Source organism: Schistocerca americana, chromosome 1 (assembly GCF_021461395.2).
Source record: "Schistocerca americana isolate TAMUIC-IGC-003095 chromosome 1, iqSchAmer2.1, whole genome shotgun sequence".
NCBI lineage: Eukaryota > Metazoa > Arthropoda > Insecta > Orthoptera > Acrididae > Schistocerca > Schistocerca americana.
Genome location: NC_060119.1, coordinates 1,239,018,198 through 1,239,043,044, shown reverse-complemented (window position 1 = coordinate 1,239,043,044; position 24,847 = coordinate 1,239,018,198). Strand labels below are relative to the sequence as shown.

General features: G+C 41.1%; 1 protein-coding gene across 1 annotated transcript; it reads left to right on the top strand.

Annotated features, from left to right (window-relative positions):
• The first annotated feature begins 1,090 nt into the window (after positions 1–1,090).
• Positions 1,091–24,311, top strand: LOC124623229 (acylcarnitine hydrolase-like). Its single transcript, XM_047149059.1, has 3 exons — positions 1,091–1,226; positions 13,095–13,227; positions 23,969–24,311. Exons 1-3 carry the CDS (start codon positions 1,097–1,099, stop codon positions 24,129–24,131), a joined length of 426 nt encoding a protein of 141 aa, XP_047005015.1. The 5' UTR covers positions 1,091–1,096; the 3' UTR covers positions 24,132–24,311.
• The last annotated feature ends 536 nt before the right edge of the window (positions 24,312–24,847 follow it).

Here is a 24,847-nt window from a genome sequence, read left to right as displayed (position 1 = left end):
ACGCCCGTTGGGCATTTTGATCACAATAGCCATATATCAATACGATTGTGGTGTCACCGCCAGACACCACACATGCTAGGTGGTAGCCTTTAAATCGGCCGCGGTCCGGTAGTACACGTCGAACCCGCGTGTCGCCACTATCAGTGATTGCACACCGAGCGCCGCCACACGGCCGGTCTAGAGAGACTTCCTAGCCCTCGCCCCAGTTGTACAGCCGACTTTGCTAGCGATGGTTCACAGATAAAATACGCTCTCATTTGCCGAGACGATAGTTAGCATAGCCTTCAGCTACCTCATTTGCTACGACCTAGCAAGGCGCCATGTTCAGTTACTATTGATATTGTAAATAATGTACAGACAAGAGCTACGTTCAACATTAATGGATTAAAGTTAAGTATTCCACCAGCTACATCCTTTTTTTTCTAGTCTAAATTCCTTGTCCTGTTCCAGACCTCACGCCAGCCTGCGTGAGCTAAAACGCGTGCCTTTCGGCTTCCTCTAAAATTCGTGGGTTGGCTCTCCTGCCAATCCACAATAACGATATCGACCTATTCTGCAATTGGTAAACGGTCCACTTTAACACGGGTAATGTATCACGCAGCAAATACCGTCCGCACGGCGGAATATTACGTGATACCACGTACTTATAAGTTTGTGACTATTACAGCGCCATCTATCACAAAGCGAAAAAAGTGGTCCAACTAAAACATTCATATTTCTTTACGTACTACACGAATATGTAATAAAAATGGGGGCTCCTGTTTTAAACAACGCAGTTGATATCCGTTTGACTTATGGCAGCGCCATCTAGCGGGCCAACCATAGCGTCATCTGATTTTCCCTTTCAAGTTAGAAGAGTTTCGTTCTTTGTAGTTTTTTCGTTTGATGCTTATTTCGTGAGATATTTGGCCCGGTCACTATCAATGGACCACCCTGTATAGTAAGCAGAAAACAAAATGAATTAAAATGGAGACTATTTACAGTTATAGACTATAACTTTTGTAATAAATGCCGTATTATTGGCATAGTAACTGTAAATAAACTGGAGTACATAGCATTTAAAGCCGGATTACATGCAAGTCTTATGCTTGTACAGATGAATACGGACCTGAACAACGGGGAGCCCTGCGACACGACTGTGCACATCCTGAGCGCTACTATGGAGCAGCCCGTCTTTTACTACCAGTATGCCTACACCGGTCGCACCGAGCCCTCCGTCGTACCAGGTGAGTTGTTCTGTATCATTCTGCTCGTGTCGACCTCCACTGCACTGTGAAATATGGTAGTAGAGACGCTGCTTGCATCAGAACGGTGAACGAACCCAGGCTTTAACTAGAACTAGGGATCCCTTTTAATACCTCAATCACACTTTTGCATGCGACATCGTCTTCACTATCATCAACTTAACTTTTATATAAATTATCTTACCTTCTTTCTCTTTTTTTTTTTCCATCAGTCTACTGACTGGTTTGATGCGGCCCGCCACGAATTCCTTTCCTGTGCTAACCTCTTCATCTCAGAGTAGCACTTGCAACCTATGTCCTCAATTGTTTGCTTGACGTATTCCAATCTCTGTCTTCCTCTGCAGTTTTTGCCCTCTACAGCTCCCTCTAGTACCATGGAAGTCATTCCCTCATGTCTTAGCAGATGTCCTATCATCCTGTCCCTTCTCCTTATCAGTGTTTTCCACATATTCCTTTCGTCACCGATTCTGCGTAGAACCTCCTCATTCCTTACCTTATCAGTCCACCTAATTTTCAACATTCGTCTATAGCACCACATCTCAAATGCTTCGATTCTCTTCTGTTCCGGTTTTCCCGCCCGCAGCTCGTGGTCGTGCGGTAGCGTTCTCGCTTCCCACGCCCGGGTTCCCGGGTTCGATTCCCGGCGGGGCCAGGGATTTTCTCTGCCTCGTGATGACTGGGTGTTGTGTGATGTCCTTAGGTTAGTTAGGTTTAAGTAGTTATAAGTTCTAGGGGACTGATGACCATAGATGTTAAGTCCCATAGTGCTCAGAGCCATTTGAACAATTTGAACCGGTTTTCCCACAGTCCATGTTTCACTACCATGCAATGCTGTTCTCCAGACGTACATCCTCAGAAATTTCTTCCTCAAATTAAGGCCGGTATTTGATATTAGTACACTTCTCTTGGCCAGAAATGCCTTTTTTGCCATAGCGAGTCTGCTTTTGATGTCCTCCTTGCTCCGTCCGTCTTTGGTTATTTTACTGCCTAGGTAGCAGAATTCCTTAACTTCATTGACTTCGTGACCATCAATCCTGATGTTAAGTTTCTCGCTGTTTTCATTTCTACTACTTCTCATTACCTTCGTCTTCTCCGCTTTACTCTCCAACAATACTGTGTACTCATTAGACTGTTCATTCCGTTCAGCAGATCATTTAATTCTTCTGCACTTTCACTCAGGATAGCAATGTCATCAGCGAATCGTATCATTGACATCCTTTCACCCTGTATTTTAATTCCACTCCTGAACCTTTATTTTATTTCCTTCATTGCTTCCTCCATGTACAGATTGAAGAGTAGGGGCGAAAGGCTACAGCCTTGTCTTACACCCTTCTTAACACGAGCACTTCGTTCTTGATCGTCCACTCTTATTATTCCCTCTTGGTTGTTGTACATATTGTATATGACCCGTCTCTCCCTATAGTTTACCCCTACTTTTTTCAGAATCTCGAACAGCTTGCACCATTTTATATTGTCGAACGCTTTTTCCAGGTCGACAAATCCTATGAAAGTGTCTTGATTTTTCTTTAGCCTTGCTTCCATTATTAGCCGTAACATCAGAATTGCCTCTCTCGTCCCTTTATTTTTCCTAAAGCCAAACTGATCGTCACATAGCGCATTCTCAATTTTCTTTTCCATTCTTCTGTATATTATTCTTGTAAGCAGGTTCGATGCATGAGCTGTTAAGCTGATTGTGCGATAATTCTCGCATGTGTAGTAATCATAAACTCATATTTACAGTGCTACTTTATCCTACTTCATATACCAGGTGATCAAAAAGTCAGTATAGATTTGAAAACTTAATAAACCACGGAATAATGTAGATAGAGAGTTAAAAATTGACAAACATGCTTGGAATGACATGGGGTTTTATTAGAACAAAAAAAAAAAAAAAAAACGAAGTTCACAAAATGTCCGACAGATGGCGCTGGACAACAAAACGTCAGTGACTGCACATGGCAATCGTGTATAAAAGGAGCTGTAATGAGAGAGAGAATCATCCACCAGCATCTCCGCCAGGACCGCCTCCTTCCCGTTACCCAGTGTGGCTTTCGGCCGTCCTTCTCTTCCGACGATCTTCTCCTTCACCTCACTCATCTCCTTTCCGAACAGCTCAATTCCTGTCGCTCTGCAATCTTCCTTTCTCTTGACCTCGAACGCGCTTATGACCGCGTGTGGCATTCCGGTCTCCTCTTCAAGCTCCAAACCTTCGCCCTTCCCATTAACTACGTCCGTCTGATCGGTTCCTTTCTCTCCCGCCGTCCTTCCTATGTCACCATCCATAACACCGATTCCTACACCTTTTTCCCCTCCGCCGGTGTGCCCCAAGGCTCCGTCCTCTCCCCCCTTCTGTACCTGTTGCACACGGCGGACATGCCACCGCCGTCACCCCCCGTCCACCTTCTCCAGTTTGCCGATGACACCGCCTTCCTTGCCCTTGCACCCACCCTGCAACGCTCCCAACGCCTTCTCCAATCCCATCTTGACCGGTTCACCGCTTGGTGCAACCAGTGGTTGCTCAAGGTCAATCCTTCCAAAACCCAGGCGATCATTGTAGGCAAAACCACCCCTTCCTTCCGCCTCCTTGATTTCTATCTCACCGTCTATGGCCGTCCCATCGCCCTCACTCCCACCCTTAAGTACCTTGGCGTCACCCTCGACCGTCGCCTCTCCTGGACTCCCCATCTCCAGACCATCCAAGCCAAGGCACGTTCCCGCCTCCGTCTCCTCAAGCTCCTTTCCGGCCGTACGTGGGGTCTGGACCCCTCCACCATCCTCCACACCTATAAATCCCTCATCCGCCCTATCCTTTGTTATGCCCGTCCAGCATGGATCTCCGCTCCCCCTACCTTTTATAAATCCCTCCAAATCCTTGAACGCCATGCTCTCCGCCTCGCCTATCGCATCCGTCTCCCCTCCCCCACGCTAATCCTGTATGATCTCATCCCCTTCCCCCACCTCCTCCTTTTCCTTGAAAGGATACGGATCCTGTACACCTCCCATAAACTTGATCCTCCTCACCCGCTCGTATCCCCGATCCTCTCCCACCCCCGCCCGCTGCCGCGCCTGTATTCCCACGTCCCGCCCGGTCTCCATCTCTCCACCCTCCTTACCCTCTCCCAAGGTGGCTTCCGCCAGCTCCCTCTCCCTGATGATGCCCTCCTCCCCTCCATCTACCCCTCCTACCAACTTTGATCCTCCCGCCCTACTCCTGTACTTACTCCTCTGGGCACCCTCCCTCCCTTCTCTCCCTTTTCCCTCCCTCCTCCTTTTCTCCCCCCTCGTCCCCCGGGCCTCCCCTCCCCTGTCCCTCTCCTCCTGCCCCCATCTCCTAAGCCATTGGCATCCTCTTTTCCTCCCCTCTCCCCCACCTCACCCCTGTTCCCCTCTTGGCAGGTCCCCGGACTCGCACATGCTCAGTGGACATTCGCGCGCCGGGGATCACCGCCATCAGTGTATCGTGTGTGCCGTCATGTTTAGTGTTCAGTTTCGCCGTTACACTCCATTGTTCACCTGTGCCATCGTCTTCTTCAGTGTTTGTGCGTCGTGTCAACAGTGCGTAGTGTGGATTGTCATCGAGTGTGAACGGCTTCTTGTGCTTTTCTGTTCATGTATCTCCTGTTTTTTCCCGCCGTTTTTCTAAGTGATGTCTCTTCTCTGTTTATCTCCTTGTACTCTCTTCGGCTGAAGAGCGGCGTATTGTGCTGCTGCCAGCCTACCTGTTTGTTCAGGTGTCAAAATAACAATAAAGTAAAAAAAAAAAAGAGAGAGAGAGAGAATCAGATGCGCCAGCAGTCGCAGCATGTTGACGTTACCTGAAAAGGCGCTTTTAGTGCAGCTGTATTATCAGAATGGAGAATGTGCTAGTTCAGCGTTACGATCCTATCGCCATAGGAAGGGGATTCGAAAGGGTAAAGAGGTCCGTTGACAAATGCAGCTGTGGCGAGAATGATTTCGAAGTTCGAAGCCACTGGTTGTTTAGACGATAGACCCCGTAGTGGCCCACCGAGCACAAGGCGTAATGCTGCTGAGACAGTTCAGGAAGAAATGGAGACTGTAGCGGGTTCGTCTATCCACGGGGAAGTCAGCGCTCGTGCAGTCGCACGTCGCACCGGCATTCCATACACTACTGTTTGGTTGGCACCTAGGCGTACCCTCCGATGCTATCCGTACAAAATCCATCGGCATCATGAACTGTTACCTGGCAATTTGGTGAAGCAGAGGGCAATTGCGATGTGAGCGTTTCAAAAGATGGCAGAAGATGACGATTGGTTGAGTAACGTGTTGTGGACCCACGAAGCTCATTTCACGCTCCGAGGGTCTATCAATGCCCACAACTGCAGAATTTGGGCTACCGAAAATCCTAGCACTTTCGTGGAAACTCCATTGCACGACGAGAAAGTCACGGTATGGGTTGGATTTACCACATCTACCGTTATCGGGCCTTTTTTCTTCGAGTAAATGCGTGATTCTGGTTTTGTAACTGCTACCGTGACGGGTGAGAGGTACGCCGATATGTTACAGAATCGCATCATCCCCAGCCTGGCTGATAAACACCTGCTGGAACGTACGATCTTTATGCAGGATGGCGCTCCACCCCACATTGCTAGACGCTTGAAAGATCTCTTGCGCGCGTCGTTTGGTAATGATAGTGTGCTCAGCCGCCACTTTCGTCATGCTTGGCCTCCCAGGTCCCCAGACCTCAGTCCGTGCGATTATTGGCTTTGGGGTTACCTGAAGTCGCAAGTGTATCATGATCGACCGACATCTCTAGGGATGCTGAAAGACAAAATCCGACGCCAATGCCTCACCATAGCTCCGGACTTGCTTTATAGTGCTGTTCACAACATTTTTCCTCGACTACAGCTATTGTTGAGGAATGATGGTGGACATATTGAGCATTTCCTGTAAAGGACATCATCTGTGCTTTGTCTTGCTTTTAGACACTGGACTCGCATTCGGGAGGACGACGGTTCAATCCCGCGTCCGGCCATCCTGATTTAGGTTTTCCGTGATTTCCCTAAATCTCTCCAGGCAAATGCCGGGATGGTTCCTTTCAAAGGGCACGGCCGACTTCCTTGCCTAATCCGATGAGACCGATGACCTCGCTGTCTGGTCTCCTTCCCCCAAAACAACCAACCAACCAACCTTTGTCTTGCTTTGTTATGCTAATCATTGTTATTCTGATCAGATGAAGCGCCGTCTGTCGGACATTTTTTGAACATTTGTATTTTTTTGGTTCCAATAAAACCCCATGTCATTCCAAGCATGTGTGTCAATTTGTACCTCTCTATCTACATTATTCCGTGATTTATTCAGTTTTCAAATTTATACTGACTTTTTGATCACCCAGTATACTACTGATATTTGAAAGTTGTTTTGAAACTTTCTGAATTCACTTCAGTGCGGTATTGGTTGTGCTTTGATGCTTTTGATGTGTTCTTTTAGGACTGTTGTACTTTTATGATGTTTTAAATAAATGTCTCGTTTTAAAATTGCATTTGATGTTTTATGACCAGCAATGTTGAATGGTACTGGTGATTACAGAGGTAGCCAGTTCGAGTCCTGTTGGTGAAAATATTTACGTAGTCAATACTAGCAAGCGGAAGAAGTGTGATGTTGTACAGTTTATGATTACTAGGCTCTGTGTTTAAGTTCTGGGTTAAATTCCAAATATCCTCTCAAAGACTTCTGGAGTAAAAGCTTGTGATATACTTGACAGTGACTTGCCTGTCACATGCGATGTTAATCACAGAGACGCTTGCAGATACTGTAGAGGAGTATGCTATGTGCTGGCTTAGTGTTTCAGCCTCTCGCTTCTCTCATAACCATCAGACAAAAAAAAACTATGTATTCTGCCTTACCGCACGTCTTGTCACGGGGGAAGCCTTGTCAGAAAGGCCCACCGCACGAGCATCTAGGGAAGTGCCTTCCACTGATGATGAAATGATAATGAGGACAACACAATACCAAGTCCCTGAGCGGAGGAAAATCTCCGACCCAGCCGGGAATCGAACCCGGGCCCCTTGACGTGACAGACCGCCGCGCTGACCACAGCTACTGGGGCGAACATCATCAGACAATGACTGAGTAATGACACTACACTACGAAAACAGTAATTACAGTTATTTACACGATACAGTTACACTTAATACACTGCACAAGCTAACTATTCTGGCGTCATCAGCTTCAAATGGCTTAACCAGGCCGCCTGCCACAAGAGTGTGTTTATTTGTATCGACATCTTCAGTACAGTTTATATAATCTTCGAGCTCAGCCATTGCCAGAACACAAGCTATTTTCATCGAAAGTAAATCTTTCTTGTTTTTCTGAAAGTCAGCTGACGTCGAAAACAGAAAGGACTATGTTATATATTCCCTGTCTTGAAGTTAAGATTGTAACTGGATCAGTCGGCTAATTGATTTGCTTCTGTTGTCACCTGGACTCGAAATTGTAACACTGTTCACAGGAATACTGGTAACTTCGTAATTTCACTCAACTGGTCATACTGAGCGAGGTGGTACCGTGGGTAGCACACTGGACTCGCATTTGGGAGGACGATGGTTCAAACCCGCATCCGACCATCCAGACTTAGGTTTACCGTAATTTCTCTAAAATCGCTCCAGGCAAATACCGGGATGATTCCTTCGAAATGGCACGGCCGATTTCCTTCCTTATCCTTGACACAACCTCCGAGTCTCTGCGACGCTCATTTAATGTTGTGACAATAGAGTTGGTCTCATCGGCGCCTTCCAATACTGCATTGATCTCCACGTCACAATTTGTGTGATAGTTATCAGTATTAATGTATAGGTGGAAATCTTCTTTACTTCTTGAATTAACTCCATTTTTGGTCTGATATTTGGTTTAAAAATAAAAAATGTTAGTCATTTTTCTTGTGTGCCACACATTTTCCACAGAAGTTTGAGATCAAACCTAATAAGCATTTAAATCCGCATTAAATTTTCAACTAGCCCTGACGCAATCATCTTCATTCTTTTGTGCCATCGATGTGTCTCGTTCCTGCCTTTATTCATTCCTCCCATACTTGTCTTCTCTGAAATGTTGTCATTCTTCATCTTGATAACATCGACACTCATCCTCATGCAGTGGTCCAAAATTCATAAACTGACTATTCAATTTGCAGGCACTTCTGTATTCTCTGTTAAACTGCCCACAACTCAGCTCCTGCGATCATTATTATTCCTTTCGAGTACTTGCCTTTCTTTAACCTACGTCTGGTCTAGCATCTAGTACACATCTTCTGACCTGGTGACAGTAACGATATTCTTTGGACATGCAATGGAAGCTTCTGAATCAAATATGTATTTATTGTTGTCTGAAAAACTTTGGTACTTTGTCTCGGAACTGTCTCATGAAAACACTTTGTCTAAATTCTTTAAATTTAGGTACACTGAAGTAAATATCTTTCAGGGTACTGACCGTTGTATTCAGTTAGTATAAGGCTCGAAAACTACAATTCAAAGAATGAGACTAGTATTTGTATTATTCATATCGAATAAATATTGAAATGATTTTATTTCTAGTCTTATATTATATGCTCGATCATAATGTTCCTTTTTTAACAAAAAATTATGCTTATGAATGGATTGTATGTGGATAGCGTCCGACCTGCCGTTCTTGCACGTCAAAAATAAATATCGTTTTTAGTTACTTGCATGAGTAACGGTCAAGCGAACATTTGTTTCTTGGGCTCTTGCACAAAACTGGAGATCCTTTCGCACTTCTCAAATGGCGTCTTCAAACCTGACCATCCATCCCGATGGAGAACTGTTACAAGGCATCCTCCGTTTTATACTAGATCTACATCTACATACGTACCACCACTGGTCGTTTCCTTCCCTGATCCACTTGCAGACACAGCGAGGCAAAACTACTACCTACATTCCCCAGTGTGAGCTCTAATTTCTAGAATCTTATCTTCGTGGTCGTTAAGCGAAACGAATCCTAGCGGCAGTAGGACCGTTCAGTAATCAGCTTCAAATGCCGGTTATCGAAATTTTCTCAACAGTTTTCCTCAACAAAAACGTCGCCGTCCCTCCAGGGAGTCCCATTTGAGTTCCCGAACCATTTCCGTAATACTTGTGTGTTGTTCGAGCCTACCGTTAACAAACCTAGCAGCCCGCCTCTGAATTGCATCGGGTCTTCCTTTAATCCGAACTGGTGCAGATCCCAAGCGCTCAAACAGTACTGAATAATGGGTCGCACTAGCTTCCTATACGAGATCTCCTTTACGGATGAACCACATCTTCCCTAAAACTCTGTAAATAAACCGAAATTTACCTTTCGTCTTCCCTACGAAAGTGTCACGTGGTCGTTTCATTTCATATCGCCTTGCAACGTTTCGCCCAGATATTTGAGCGACGTGACTGTGTCAAGCGGTACAGTACTAATGCTGTATCCGAACATTATGGGTATGTTTTCCCTACTCAGCCGCATTAACTTACATTTTTCTACATTTTGAGCCAGCTACCATTCATCACAGCAACTGGAAATGTTGTTTATACTGAACCAATTGCAGGCGCCAGGAATGTGACGTCCCAGGACAAAATCCCACGCTAGAATGAGATTTTCACTCTGCAGTGGAGTGTGTGCTGATATGAAACTTCCTGGCAGATTAAAACTGTGTGCCGGACCGAGACTCGAACTCGGGACCTTTGCCTTTCGCGGGCAATTGCTCTACCAACTGAGCTACCCAAGCACGACTCACGCCCCGTTGAGTAATTGCCCGCGAAAAGCAAAGGTCCCGAGTTCGAGTCTCGGTCCGGCACACAGTTTCAATCTGCCAGGAAGTTTCAAAATCCCACGCTATTGGCGAGAGTGACTGCCACTTGCTGGCCTTGTTGTTGCTGTTGTGGTCTTCAGTCCAAAGACTGGTTTGTTGCAGCCCTCCACACTAATCCATCCTGTCGAAGCCCCTTCACCTCCTAACAACTACTGCAATCTACATCCTTCTTAGTGTGCTTCCTGTATTCATCTCTTGGTCTGACTCCACGATTTTTACCTCCCCACACTTCCCTCCAGTACTAAATTGGTGCCACGCGGAGTGGCCGCGCGGTTTGAGGTGCAATGTCACGGATTGCGCGGCCTCTCCCGCCGGAGGTTCGAGTGCTCCCTCGGGTATGGGTGTGTGTTGTTCCTAGTTTAAGTAGTGTGTAAGTCTAGGGACCGACTACCTCAGCAGTTTGGCCCCTTACGAATTCACACACATTTGAACTAAACTGGTGATCCCTTCATGTCTCAGAATGTGTCCTGCCAACCGATTCCTTCTTTTAGTCAAGTCGTGCCACAAGTTTCTTGTCTCCCCATTTCAGTTCAGTGCCTCCTCATTAGTTACGTGATCTATCCAACTAATCTACAAAGTTCTTCAGGAACGCCACATTTCAAAGATTTCTGTTTTCTTCATGTCTAAACTGTTTATCGAACATGTTTCATTTATGTACATGGCTACACTCCAGAGAAATACCTTCAGAAAAGACTTCCTAAGACTTAAATATATATTTCTATATTCGATGTCAACAAATTTCTCTTCTTCAGAAACGCTTTTATTACTGTTGCCAGTGTACATTTTATATCATCTCTACTTTTACCATCATCAGTCATTTTGATGAACAAATAGCAAAACTCTTCAACTACTGTAAGTACCTCATTCCCTCAGCATCACCTGATTTAATTCGACTACATTCCATTATCCTTGTTTTGCTTTTGTTGATATTCATCTTATATCCTTCTTCTAAGACACTGTCCAATCCGTTCAAGTGCTCTTCCAAGTCCTTTGCTGTCTCTCACAGAATTACGTCATCAGCAAACCTCAAATTTTTTATTTATTCTCTCTGAATCTTAATTCATACTCCAAATTTTTCTATGGTTTCCTTTACTGCTTGCTCAATGTACAGATTGAATAACAGCAGAGATAGGCTACAACCATGTCTCTCTCCCTCCTCTGGTCGTTTACAGCTAGCGAACTTTCTCAACCCTCACTCAGCTTACTGAATATCAGGTGCTACAGAATTCGTGTTCCTTTCTGATAGCAAATCTCTTAAACATGTGAGTCCAGAACTATTATCACTATATCTCACCTTCTCCCCTTGCCCCTTACTGCTGCAGTGGTTTCCCAAGACAATGATTACAGGAAATCTGACATTACTGTACCGAAATGTAAGCTACTTCGCTTTGACATCTTCAAATTACGACTTCACTTCCTTTCATTCTCCATATATGTCGAGACCTGTCTAACACAGATTTCTTTTTAACTTTGATTTCTATGTCACTTTCCCTTATTTTTTCTATTTTTTTAATTTTTCATTTGTTTAAGGCTTTGATTTTATTGGTTTTTATTTTATGCCTTGTACTCGGCCAAATAATTTTTTTATGTTTTGTTTGGCATTCACATGATTACAAATTACGATAAAACTCATAAGAAGGTTCTCTGGATCAAATCCTATCGAGCTTGTTGATGTTATCTCCATTCTTACCATCAAACTCCAATAGTTATGTAGATTTGGTCAATATTAGTTAAACAAAAAACTCACATAAATGCCACAAAGAAATAACACTTATGTAAGATAAAGTAGTCTTCTCAGTCGCGCAAATATACATTGTTATGTATTGTGCCAGCGCAAATTGACTAAAAAATGTAGTATTAGTGTCATACAAAATCAGTACATACATTACATACATAGATAAAGAAGCAAAAATACTATATATTTACGAGAACTCTCAAAGCTGCTTAGTAATACTGGTAAATAACACACTACTGAGACATAAGAAACTCTCTACCACTACAAGTAATATGCCTATACACATGTTCAGCCAGTACAGTTGATCACAAAGAGGTAGATAATACTAAGGAATGTAGTATTTCATTCGCCATGAAACTGTTCTCGGAAATCAAATATCTTCCTAATACTTTCTGCCGTCGTTGATATTTCTTCTTCAGTTCTGATCATTGGTCCTGACTCTTCCAAAACCAGGGACGAACATTCCATATTCATTATTTACTTTAGGCATGTGAGCAGGGAATCCAGATAATCACTTTCTCCAGCACCGTGAAATATGTAGATGTCACTCTCGCTATATTTCACATTCACTGCACCTTCCGCTTTTGACAATATTAAATACGGCTTCGAATGTGCTCGACTAATCAACGTCATTGTCAGAGTAACTTTTATTACATTATTATTATCATTTATTTGTGTTATTATTTCCATTTTTGTGAATGTTTTGTAATATATTTGGTATATGTTGCTGTTGGTCGCACGTAAGACAGCACCTTCAGGCCTTAATCTGTTCAGGCCAAATACGCAACAAATAAAATATAACTGGGTCAACAAACGTTTGTTGTCTGCTTCGGAGATTCATTTTTAGCTTAATTCATGTAACAGCATGATGAAAAACTGTAGTGATTTCCATTACTGTCACTTTGTCAGCGGCTGTGACAACCAGTAGGCAAATTTCCGACGTTTATGCGTACAAGTCTAAGACGTTTTCGTGTGCTAACGGTTTCAGTTGTCATCTGACCACTCTCGACGGATGCCAATCATAAACGTTGAACAGACCACGAGTAGCTCTGTGTTATGATAATTGTACTACGCCACCGAATCATCACGATGTACAATTTGTCAAATTCGCTTAAATAAAAATTATTTGTCATTCTTCACCAGATGATTCATCTGTATCGATGGCATCTGTTTTTAGCTTCGTCATACACTCTCACCTAGTCAGGCTTGTTCTGATGGTGGGTCGTATGCCATCTGGTTGGTGTCGTTTATAAGATATAATTGTTGACAATTCGGTCCTTAGCTGATGAGTTTATGTTTTATGTCATAGGAGCGCCACACATGGCAGACCTGGACTCACTGTTCAGCGTGCCCGGCTCCGGACAGAATCTAGACCCAGCTTCGGATGAGCAGAAAGTGCGCTCTGCAATGGTCAAGCTGTGGACCAACTTCGCCAAGTATATGTAAGTACTTCCTCCAATGCTCTGCTTTACATTCCTGAGGTGTAACAGGCACAACTTCTTCAGCTCGCGTGAATTAAACAACAGTTATCTACATGAATCAGAGACTGCCTTGTATTCCTCAAAGAAAATAAGGTGCTAACAGTGTTCAGAATTACCAACACAGCGCCTAGCAAGCAAAATAAAACAAAAACAAAAAAAACGGTTCATTAAAGACGTTTACCTTCATCACTCGTTATGTCAAAGAAAAAAAGGTTGATAAGGCCACATAGGCACGAAGTAGTATTACAATTACAAACACTGGTGCTTGTCTGAGCACTTTTCATATTTTCCACCCTGATGGCCATCAGGTCAGCTATGTCAAGCTGCAACAGCATCAACAGATCGATGAAAGGGTACAGAACAAAAATGGTCCAATGAACCTATTTCCGAAAACGCATCGTTTCCATGTTAGAGACCATTTATTCAGTCGTACATTTAACAAAGACTGCGATCTAATACGTAATGTACAATGCAGCCACGGATATATTATGTGCTGATAATGGTTTCCATGAGCCTCAACACATGCGTGTACACGCCTTAGCATGTTCTGTCTCACACCTTCACATCGGCCAGGCTGCATCCGAGCAGTGTCAAAGGGAGCGTGAATATGCTGCTCCAGTGCCTCCACATCTGGAATGGGCTCTGCATATACGATACTTTTGAGATGGCCCTATAACCAGAAATCGCACTGGTTCAGATCTGGTGAACGAGAAGGACATGCAACTGGACCCTCTTGTCTGTTTCATCGACCAGCGAAGACACGATTAAGATGTGTCCAGATGTTAACGGCGAAGTGGGCTGGAGCACCATCATGTAGCAGCCACATAACCCTTCGATTCATCAGCAGGAGAGGCAAAGTCACCCGCAAGAAACGTCGCTAGCTCCGGCCTCTTAGGCGACGTGGAACGAAGACAGATCCCAAAATACGGACGCCAATTATCCACGTCCACACATTCTGCCTGGACCAATGCTGATGATTAGCTGTCACCATACCATGTGGGTTCTACATACTATCCCACGAACGATTGTTATGAAAGTTGAACATACCAATCCGAGTAAAGGTGGCCTCATAGCGTGAATGACACAAATCCCAGAATTGTGGCTGCCTGGTGAAGAAACCAGTGACAAAACTGCTCCTGATGTGGAAAGTCTGTTGCTAGTAAGCCCTGCTCAAGCTGTAAGTGATAAAGGTAGTAACAATTGCCATGCAGAATGTTCCACACGGTCGTCTGGCTTACCCTGTACTGTTTGGCCAACTGCCTGGTACCGACATGGCAGTCGCCTTCCACAGTATTAACCACATTTTCCTCCAAGTCTGGTGTCTGAACGTTTTGGAAACGTCTTTCACGATTTCCTACTTCCTGAAACGACCCTGTCTCAGACAAACAACGAAGCACTGTTGCAGACGTTGAATGCTGTGATCGTTGTCAGCGGGGATAGGTCTCCAGATACTACCTTGATGCCCGCCACCCATTGCCATTTGACTTTCTGTAAGTAAGCTCTTGATTCGAATTCAGAATCATTGTGTACAGTGCTGCATCACATCTGTTATAAGATGAGTCATCAAGAGAATTGAATCAGACACAACATTATCAATTACTGTGGCAGGAGAGGGCCCTAGGGCATCACTTATGAGGAATAGTACCACCCTCTAAGAGGAAACCGTGCATACTGTAACTGTGACTGCTTGGTACAGCGCTTATTAGAGCGCAGTTTCTGTAACAAAGTATGTTTGAATAAATGGTCTTTAGCTTGGAAACCTTGAATTTCCAGACATAAGTTCATTAGGTCTTTTTTGTTCCATATCCTCTCATTGATTCTCATTGATCAATCCCTAGGGTTTGCATATGGTGGAAAAAATCACCCTATAGAAATGAGGAAGAATATGGGCTCAGTAGCAGGAATGGGAAGGGACAAATACACTTTGAGCCGGCCGGTTTGGCCGAGCTTTTCTAGGCGCTTCAGTCTGGAACCGCGCGACCGTTACGGTCGCAGGTTCGAGTCCTACCTCGGGCATGGATGTGTGTGATGTCCTTGGGTTAGTTAGGTTTACGTAGTTCTGAGTTCTAGGGGACTGATGACCTCAGATGTTAAGTCCCATAGTTCTCAGAGTCATTTGAACCAAATACACTTTGAGGTGGGCAATAAATCTCATCTAGTAATAGTATATACACTAGTCAAGAACCACAAGAGAAGGACAATGCCTGGAAGCATGGGAAGCTATTAAATAGATTGCATTATAGTGAGACACAAACTCCGAAATCAGGCTCTGTGCTACAAGGCACATCCGGGAACAAGCATACACACAGATTACAATTAAGTAATGATGAAGAGCTAGCTGAACTTTTACAGAATCGACAGGAAGTATCACTGTGTATTACTTATTTTTTAGTTTACACGTCTAGTTCCACAGGACAAAACTGGGGAGCAAATCTCCTTGCTCATGGAGCATGTCAGTACATGAAATTACAACAGAATAGTTATAATAGACAAAATAAAATATTAATGAATCGTAAAACAACATCAAGCTATAAGTTTATATAAATGCAGTTGTAACACAGAAAACAGCTTATTTTTTCAAGGAACTCCTCGATGAAATGAAAGGAGTGACCCATGACGAAATTCTTCAGTTTGGATTTGGAAGCGCATACCTTACTGCTAAGATTTTTGAATTTTTATTGTAGCTTATCGAAAATGAATGCAGCAGAATACTGCACACCTTTCTGCACAAGAGTGAAAGAGATCCAAAATGCAGATTGGACTTCTGCCTAGAATTAACTGAGTGAAAGTTGATTTTTGGGAATAAGCTGATATTGTTAACAAGAAACGACATTAAAATACACAGACTAATGAACAGAGGTTCATGAATTTACACCACTTATTGCCCAAACCGCCCATTTCTGAGCCATAAATACCCTTTGAGAATGGGGAGAGTTACCCCAAAATAAATACAATATTGCCCAAACCGCCCATTTCTGAGCCATAAATACCCTTTGAGAATGGGGAGAGTTACCCCAAAATAAATACCACAAATCACAAGCAAAACGAAAACAAGCAAAGTAGACTACTTTTTGTATCTATCACTTACTTCAGATACTGTTCTAATAGTAACAATGGGGCTTTCCACGACAGTTTACTATCTATCGAAAGATGTAGAAATCTGAACTCTTCACTCTCACTTATCACATACCCATTTTGTGAAATTAAAACGTCAGGTTTTGTTGAACTGGGTGTTAGAAACTGTAAAATCTGAGTCTTACTGTGATACAGCATTTTATTTTCTACTAACAATGAACTTATATCTAGAATTGCACTATTTGAATCAGTGCCAACACTGCACACATCGTTTGCTACCAAGCTAGTGTCATCAGCAAACAGAAGTGTTTTAAAATCACCTGTAGTACTAGAAGGCATATCATTTATATAGATAAGGAACAGAGTGGTTCGAACACTGATCTCTGGAGCACCTCGAATTTAACCATGCCTCACTTGGACACCAAATCATAGACAGTCTCAATACTGTGGAGAATGATCTTTTGCTGTCTGTTCTTAAAGTGAGAGGTGAACCAATTGTGAGCTACTCTCCATATCCCACAATGGTCCTACTTCTGGAACAACATTTTGTGATAAACACAGTCAAATGCCTTAGTTAAATAAAGAAAGCTACCTAATGCTCGAAACCTTTTGTTTAATCCATCCAGTACATCACAGAGGAAAGAGAATATAGCGTTTTCTGTTGTTAAACCACTTTGAAAACCAAACTGTCCATTTGACAGAAAAAAACCCTGATGGCATGGAAACAGGTCTCCAGTTGTTTATATTATCCCTTTCTCCCTTTTTATAAACTGGTTTTACTACTGAGTAGTTTAGTTGTTCATGAAAGTGACCATTCCTAGAGGAAAAAATAGAAATATGGCTAGGTACAGTGCTTATATGTGCAGCACAGTACTTCAGTATTCTGCTAGATACTCCATTATATCCCTGAGGGATACAAAAAAATTGTACCTCTAAATGTAGTTGCATGTGTAGAACTAAAAATTTCAGTAAAATTAGTATTAGCATTTGTAATCTGACTGGTTCGAAAAATAATCGTGAAAATGATCTATGGAAGATGACATAACTAAACTAAACTATTGACTCAGTTCCTCTTGTCAGTGTCACAGAGGAGTATTTCAGATATCAGTCTTCAAAACCCATTTTCCAAGAGTTATGTGATTCCCTGTAGAAACTAAGTTTTTATTTAATTCACCAGCTGTATTCAGAAAGTGATTGTTTAATACTCTACATATACCTAACTTATCGGTAACAGAAACATTTTTACTACGTACTGACTTTACACCCTGGACCTTGTGCTGCTGACCAGATATGTCCTTCACAACTGACCATATGATTTTAGTTTTACCTTGTGAATTAGCTATTCTATTTGTGTATAACATACTGTTTCCTTCCTAATAAAATTTTTAAGCACTTTACAGTACAGTCTGTATTGGGCTATTGTAGCTCGATTGTGACTCTTCTAATATTTTGATATAATTCCCACTTTTTTCTACATGATATGCTATAATACACTAAGCAGATTCAGAAGGATGTAGGTTGCAGTAGGTACTGGGAGATGAAAAAGCTTGCACAGGATAGAGTAGCATGGAGAGCTGCATCAAACCAGTCTCAGGACTGAAGACCACAACAACAACAACATGCTATATCCCACTAGTCAGCCACCCAAGCTGTTTCTTACTGCTAGTACCCTGCTTTAGACGTTCTAATGGGATTAGCTTCTAAAGAGAATGATAAATGTGTAAAGGAAAGGATTATATTTGTCATCTATGTTATCAGCACTATTAATATCCTGGCACTCTTGTTTTTTAAAGAGGTTTAAAAAACTCTCTACTGTCAATGGATTAGCTTTTCTACATTGTTTTTAATTATAAGTAACATTTGTTTGAGAACAAAAATCTTTTAGTATTAAAATTTGTGCCACATAGTCTGAAAGGCCATTCACCCATTTACTAACAGAATGCCCAACTAGTAATGAAGAATGAATAAAGATGTTGCCTACGATAGTGGTACTGTTCTCCTGCACCCTGGTTGGAGAAAATACAGTGTGCAACATATCATATGAATTCAGGAGAACTTCCAACATTCTCTTTCATGCATAGTCACATACAAAATTAATATTGAAGTCATCGCATACAACTAATTTTTGGTACTTCTTAAAAAGTGAACCAAGAACCCTCTCTAGCTTGAGCAGAAATGCACTGAAGTCAGAGTTAGGGTACCTATAAATAATTACAATTATAAGTGTAGTTTCACTTAATTCTGCTGCCGCTGTACAACTTTCAAATACGTGTTCAGCATAGTGCTTTGACACATCTATGGACTCAAATGGAATCCAGTTTTGATGTACATGGCCACTTCCCCACTCTACAAAACATTCCTTGGAAAACATCCAGCAAATCTGTAACCTGGTAAAGCAAGCCTCTCAACTGTCACATTATTTAATTCGTTCTCTGATATACCAATAATGTCAGAGTCACCATCTGTAAACAGTTCACTACCTTTATGTGTAATACTGTTATATTTTGATGAAATATGCTTATTCCTTCATTACTTGGATACCTGACCTGTCATATATAAGCTTTGCCAGCCCTCCTTCCCATACCTATTGAGGTAGGGAAACGGGATGCTGAAGCACTGATGATGTTTCTTTGAAGTTACATAAGGCAGCAAATATTGTGATAGTTATTATCACAGTAGGCAGTTGAGCTGAAGAGGAACCAAAATATCTGAACTGACCTATCACAGTAGCTGGATTGATAAACATAGTTACAAGGAAGGTAACTGCAAAGAAACGTTGGGTATTGGTATAAATACTTCATTTCATCAGGGAAAGAAGGAAATACAGTGTTGTTTAGGAAATGAAAGGAGTGCAGCAATGTAAGTCACTTACAGACAAACTCAGTAAGCAGTGCAATAAGCCTAAAGTGAAATGGCAACAGGAAAAATGTACAGATGGCAGAAGAAATAACCTTTGGAAGGATAGATTGAGTATATAGAAAACTCAAAGTAACTTATGATAAAATTAAAAAACAAAGGGTACCAATGTTACCTGCTTAAGAGAATGGTATGTGAAAAGTACACAAAGAGCCTTTACAAAAGAGGAACTGTATGTTTGTGTAACAGAAAAGGAAGCAGATGTCGATGTGAAAGATACAGAGATTTCAGTATTAGACAGAGATTGACAGAGCTTTGGAAGACGTATGAACAAACAGTGCAGGATGAAAAGATAACATTCTTTCAAAATCTGTAGTGTCTATGGCGGAAGGATCAACCAAACAACTGTTCAAGCTAGTGTGTAAAGTATGCAAGACTGGAGAAATATCATTAGACAGTCGGACAAATTTCATGAAAAAATCGCCAAGGTACCTTACGCAGAGAAATGTGACAGCTGACGTACAATCATTTCAACAGTTTGACATCCAAATTGCTGACAAAAATAATACCCAGAAGAATGGAGAAGAAAATTGAAGATCCAACACATGACAATCAGTTGGCTTGAGGGCAGATGAAGGTACTATTTTCTTCACAATGGAAGCAAAGTTTAAGGAACATCGAGACAACTTTCTAGGTTCTGTCGACCTACAAAAAGCATTCATGAATGGAAAGTGATGCAGCATGTTTGAAAATCTTAGAAAAATAAGTATTCGATGTAAGGAAGAGTAATATACAATACAAACAAGAACCAGGAAGGAAAGATTACTTGTATACTGCAAAAATACTGTAGTATTTTAAGGAAAGTCATTAAAATATCCAGCAGTATACATATCCTGAAAGAAATGATAATGCAGATAATAAGATTAAAATTATATGGGCTTGGTCAAATGGGAGACAGGACAGTTGGTCATTATACAAGATTCCATAACAATTAAACTGAGTGACAATGTTGTGATTGATAGTTCACAAGTTGCAAAGTTAAGAGTCACTTTCTAAATGTAGCAGCAAATGTAGGAATAAATGATTCACTTGAAGAAGCAAGAGAATATCTTTAAAATTTTCATTAAGCAACTAGAAGTAGCACCAACTTCCTTCACTGAAATTAATACAATTCTAAAATACAAAAGCTCTTGTAAAGTTGGTGCTATTTCAACATAACTCTGAACAGTTGTTCCAGCATAATAAGAATTGTCATTAGTAATATGTCCAATACATCACTGCTACAAGGAATTTTTCTGGGTAGGTTGATATATGCAATTATTACACAACTTGATAAAAAAGATGACAGTACAGACTGAAACAATTATCGACTAGTTTCCTTACTGCACCTTTTTCCAAAATTTTTGAAAAAGTAATGTACTCAAGAGCAGTCACACTTAAGTGGAAACAATTTACACAGCATATCACAGCTTGGATTCCAGAAAGGTTGCTCGACTGAGAATACTATGATTGTGTAGATGATGTTATTCTCTTAGAAAAGCTCAAGTTTTATGGTACTGATGTCTTTACACACAGCTAGTTTGAATCATACTTGACAAATAGAATATAACAGGTTTTGATGAATAATACAGAAATGTCACAATGGTAGTAAATTTTAGAAACTGAGGCAAAAATCACAAAAGGAGATCATGAGGTTCAGCTTTGGGTCCCCTACTTAACATTCGACAAGCAAATTTGGTGTTTCTTGCAGATGATACTAGTTTTATAATACATTGGAGAGAAAGCAAAAAAAGAGTTACTAAATGAACTTTTCCAAAGAATAATTAAGTTGCTCTCTGAAAATGGACTTCTCTAAATTTTGAGAAAACACACTACATTCAGTTCTGTACAATAAATAGTCATGCAAACAACTGACGTAGCACTTGAGCAGGAGTCAGTAAGCAGGGTAGAATGCTCGAAATTTTTAAGTGTACTTATTGATAAAAACTTGAACTGGAAGCATATTACTGAGATTCTCAAACAATTAAGTTCAGTACTTTTGCTCTTCATATAATTACTAATCTTGGAGACTAACACATCAACCTTCTGACATATTTTACATATTTCCACTTAATAGTGTCATATGGAATAATTTTCTGGGGCAACTCAGCACATACAAAGAAAATATTTATTAGAAAAAACGAGCAGTAAGAATAATATGTGGTGTTCACCCACACACATCTTGTCGGCACCTGCTCAAGGACGTAGACACTTCAACTACGCCATCATAATACATAGTTTCACTAATGAAATTCATCATAAATAATCCGTCACAATTTGAACAGAATAATCATGTACATACATATAACTCTAGAGGTACAAATAACTGTTGTTGCCTGTTGTCAAAAGCTGTCAGTAGCTCAGAGAGGAGTTGAATAAGCAGTAGCAGAAATTTTTGATCATGTGCCGAAGAACATAACATGTTTGACAGGTAGCGAAGGGATTTTTAAATCTAATTTAAAATCATTTCTCCTGGAAGCGCCTTCAGTACCTTTGTCGGATTTTTACTTAAAAACTGGCAGACAGTAAAAAAAACCTTCATTTCTAACAGTTGTTGCATAAGTAGGAATAAAATGATAATGTGCTCATTAATTTTAACACTTATCATGTATATGTATTCTGTAAACTGACCCCTTCCACATCACATCGATAAACGAATAGTGCAGTTGGACTATGGAACATGCAACTAACTAATTTAGAGTGTAAGGCAACGATGCAGGGCTGTCATCAGTTTGTCATCCTGCAACCTGTATATCAAAGAAGCAATAACGGGACTAAAAGAGGTGTTTAAGAACAGGATTTCGAAGTGTAAGTCGCCAAAGTGGCGTCAACTAAAAAGAATTACACCAAGGGACCAGTCTACGTGACGCGAGGCCCTTGCCACACGACGTTTCATTCCATTTCAGATCAGGATTAAAATTCAAGGTGAAAGAATATCAATGATAAAATTCACTGACGAATTTGTTATCCTCAATGAGTGTGAGAAGTAATTAGGACTAACAGAATTATGTGATTAATAATCTACTGAAATCAAAATATGAAGTGAGAGTAAACCAAAGAAAGATGATGGTGAAGGCGAGGAGCGATAGTAAGATGAGCGATAAATTTAAAATCAATATTAGGGACCACACAGTGCACGATGTGAAGGAATTCTGTTGCCTTGGAAATGTAATACCACATGATGTACAAAGCTAGAAGGATGTAAGAACCAGACTAGCCAAGCGAAAAGGGCATTTCTCATTTAAACAAGTCTACTAATATCATAAACACCTTAATCTGAGGACGGGATTTCTGGGAATAAAGGTGTGGAGCTAGGAATTGTAATGAAATTATTTATAAACTGTGGAAAACGCCCTTGCAGTTAAAGAAAAACGTCATCATGACTTTCCCAGAATTGCCACACCTGTTGTTTCGTCTACTCTGTAAGAGTTTCGTTGGAAAGCCCTTACACATCCTCCATACGGGCAATTTAGATATTTTTGGAGCTGTGAAGAAAGACATTTATTGCAATTGATTTGCTTCAGACGAGGAGGTGAACACCTAGTCACTATCATGGTGCTGTCGGCAACTGCAAACTTTTTCCATGATGGCACTGAATTTAATTTGCTTTTTTTTCGTCTGTCTCGATTTTATTTGACTGTATTTGTAGATGCCCTATGAATTGTATGAATTGCTGTGATGCTGCCATCTCTTTATCTGGAGAACAGTCGCAAGTGTTATATCTTTTTCATAGGTTCTTTCTGTGGGTACTTGTGTAGTGTGTACTCGAGACCAATAGTAGTAAACAACACAGCAATGGCTCCATTATATGTGAAATACTCTGAAATTAGCTGCGATATAACTAAATTTGTGGGATAACCAGGTCTTATTCTGCTATGTCAAAATATAGCGACAACTGTACGTTGCTTTGACTCAGCTGAAACCATCCCATTACCAGAGATCATCGAGGAAGAAAAATAATTAATATCACACTATCGTGGTGATCTTGTTGTTATTGGGAATTGCTCAATTATTTTCAACAACACGTCTTGTCCTTACTTTCTTATTATTAAGCAGCTTATTCTGTTGAACTATCCATTTTTCTTTTCATATGAACTGCAACAGGAAGTGCAGAAGGTCTCCAAAGAAGTTTCCATAAATGCTCTCATCTATTACCTTTCCAGAAACATTGGTGCATCTAATCCATACTGCAAGAAAACACTTCCTTCATCTAAGAATTTATTACGGAAGAACAGTACCTTTTTCTTCACTAGGCCCATGTGGTCTAGTCTTAAGCTAGCAAGGCCACCACCTGCACAATACAAAAACTGTGTTCCTTTGGCTCAGCACATGTTTTCAGTCTCTCGAAGTCGATAGCTGTATTTCACGGCTCTAGGAATATCACTACCACCCTACATTTTAGGGGAAACGATGCTTCTTAAATCTACAAACGCAAACCAAAGCTTGACTGTTATGCCAATTTAGTCCAGTAGTCGCTACATTAAATGGGTTATCACAATGTCTGTGTGAGGTTTATTTCTTCGTTTGCACGTTACTTCCCAGTCATTACTGGTAAATACCATGAACCAAGAGAAGTCTTTTACTTTTAAACAAAAGAACAATACAAATTAGGAAACATTTGATGAATATCCTGCATTATAAATATTGTAACTCATCATTTTTTCATCTATGTCCAGCACTTGTATAAATGTTTATTAGCATTCAACTTCAATGAGGAAAAATTTCGTTACAGGAATCCTACGCCAGATGAGGACCCTGTCATAGAAGGAGGTTGGCCACGCTTCAATGAATCTACTGCATATTACTTAAACATCGACGTCAACATAACGCTTGAACAGAACAGGAATGCCGAGAGGATGAACTTTGTGCACTCGGTCATCCCACCATATTACTGATATATGATGGTCAAACGATATAATCTCATCATTGTGGATGGTCGCTGGCAGCAAACACATCACTTCATAAACGTTTTAGATATCTTTCTGTGATATGCAGTAGCACATATTGTGATGTCTCAGCAAGTGCTCTCAAGTTTTAAAATGTTTGATGTTTTATTAAACCCTTCTTATAGCGAATTCTCGCTGCCATTGCATCCTAAATCAAACCTTTCCCCATTCAGAAATTATCAATGTGTGGACAATGGTTGACACTGCCATACATTCAACAGTCAGTTCCTCCAGAATTACAAGTCTCCAGATATGGAAGAAATTTAAATCAGCAAGTTTGTTATCAACCACTGTTGACAAAATAAGTAGCGAGAAAATAGTGTGTATGAACGTTAAAACATTTCCAGTACCCAAGACGAGAACTCTTACAAGGTTCATACATTATTTTCTACACTACATCTTCAATGGGGGAGAAGAGTCTATACATAACCTGGAACAACGCTTGCAGAACGAAAAACAAGAAATCATCAACAACAAGTGGATAAGTTTTGACAATTTATACAGCTTATTTAAATGTTATCCTTAAAACCAGTGCAAAAGTTTTGTGATACCTATTGCTGAATAAATTTATTTAAAAAAACGTGGTTAAAGTGATGTTGTAGTGCATAAGGAAGTAAGTTTGTAACTCAGCAGAGGAATTTTTTTTTCGTCTTTGTAATGTAACA

Excerpts from the sequence above, each read along its gene's own strand:
- LOC124623229 (XM_047149059.1), top strand. The coding sequence starts at position 1,097 with ATGAATACGGACCTGAACAACGGGGAGCCCTGCGACACGACTGTGCAC. Across the intron at positions 1,227-13,094 it reads CGAGCCCTCCGTCGTACCAG|GAGCGCCACACATGGCAGAC; the intron begins GTGAGTTGTTCT and ends TTTATGTCATAG. Across the intron at positions 13,228-23,968 it reads ACCAACTTCGCCAAGTATAT|GAATCCTACGCCAGATGAGG; the intron begins GTAAGTACTTCC and ends ATTTCGTTACAG.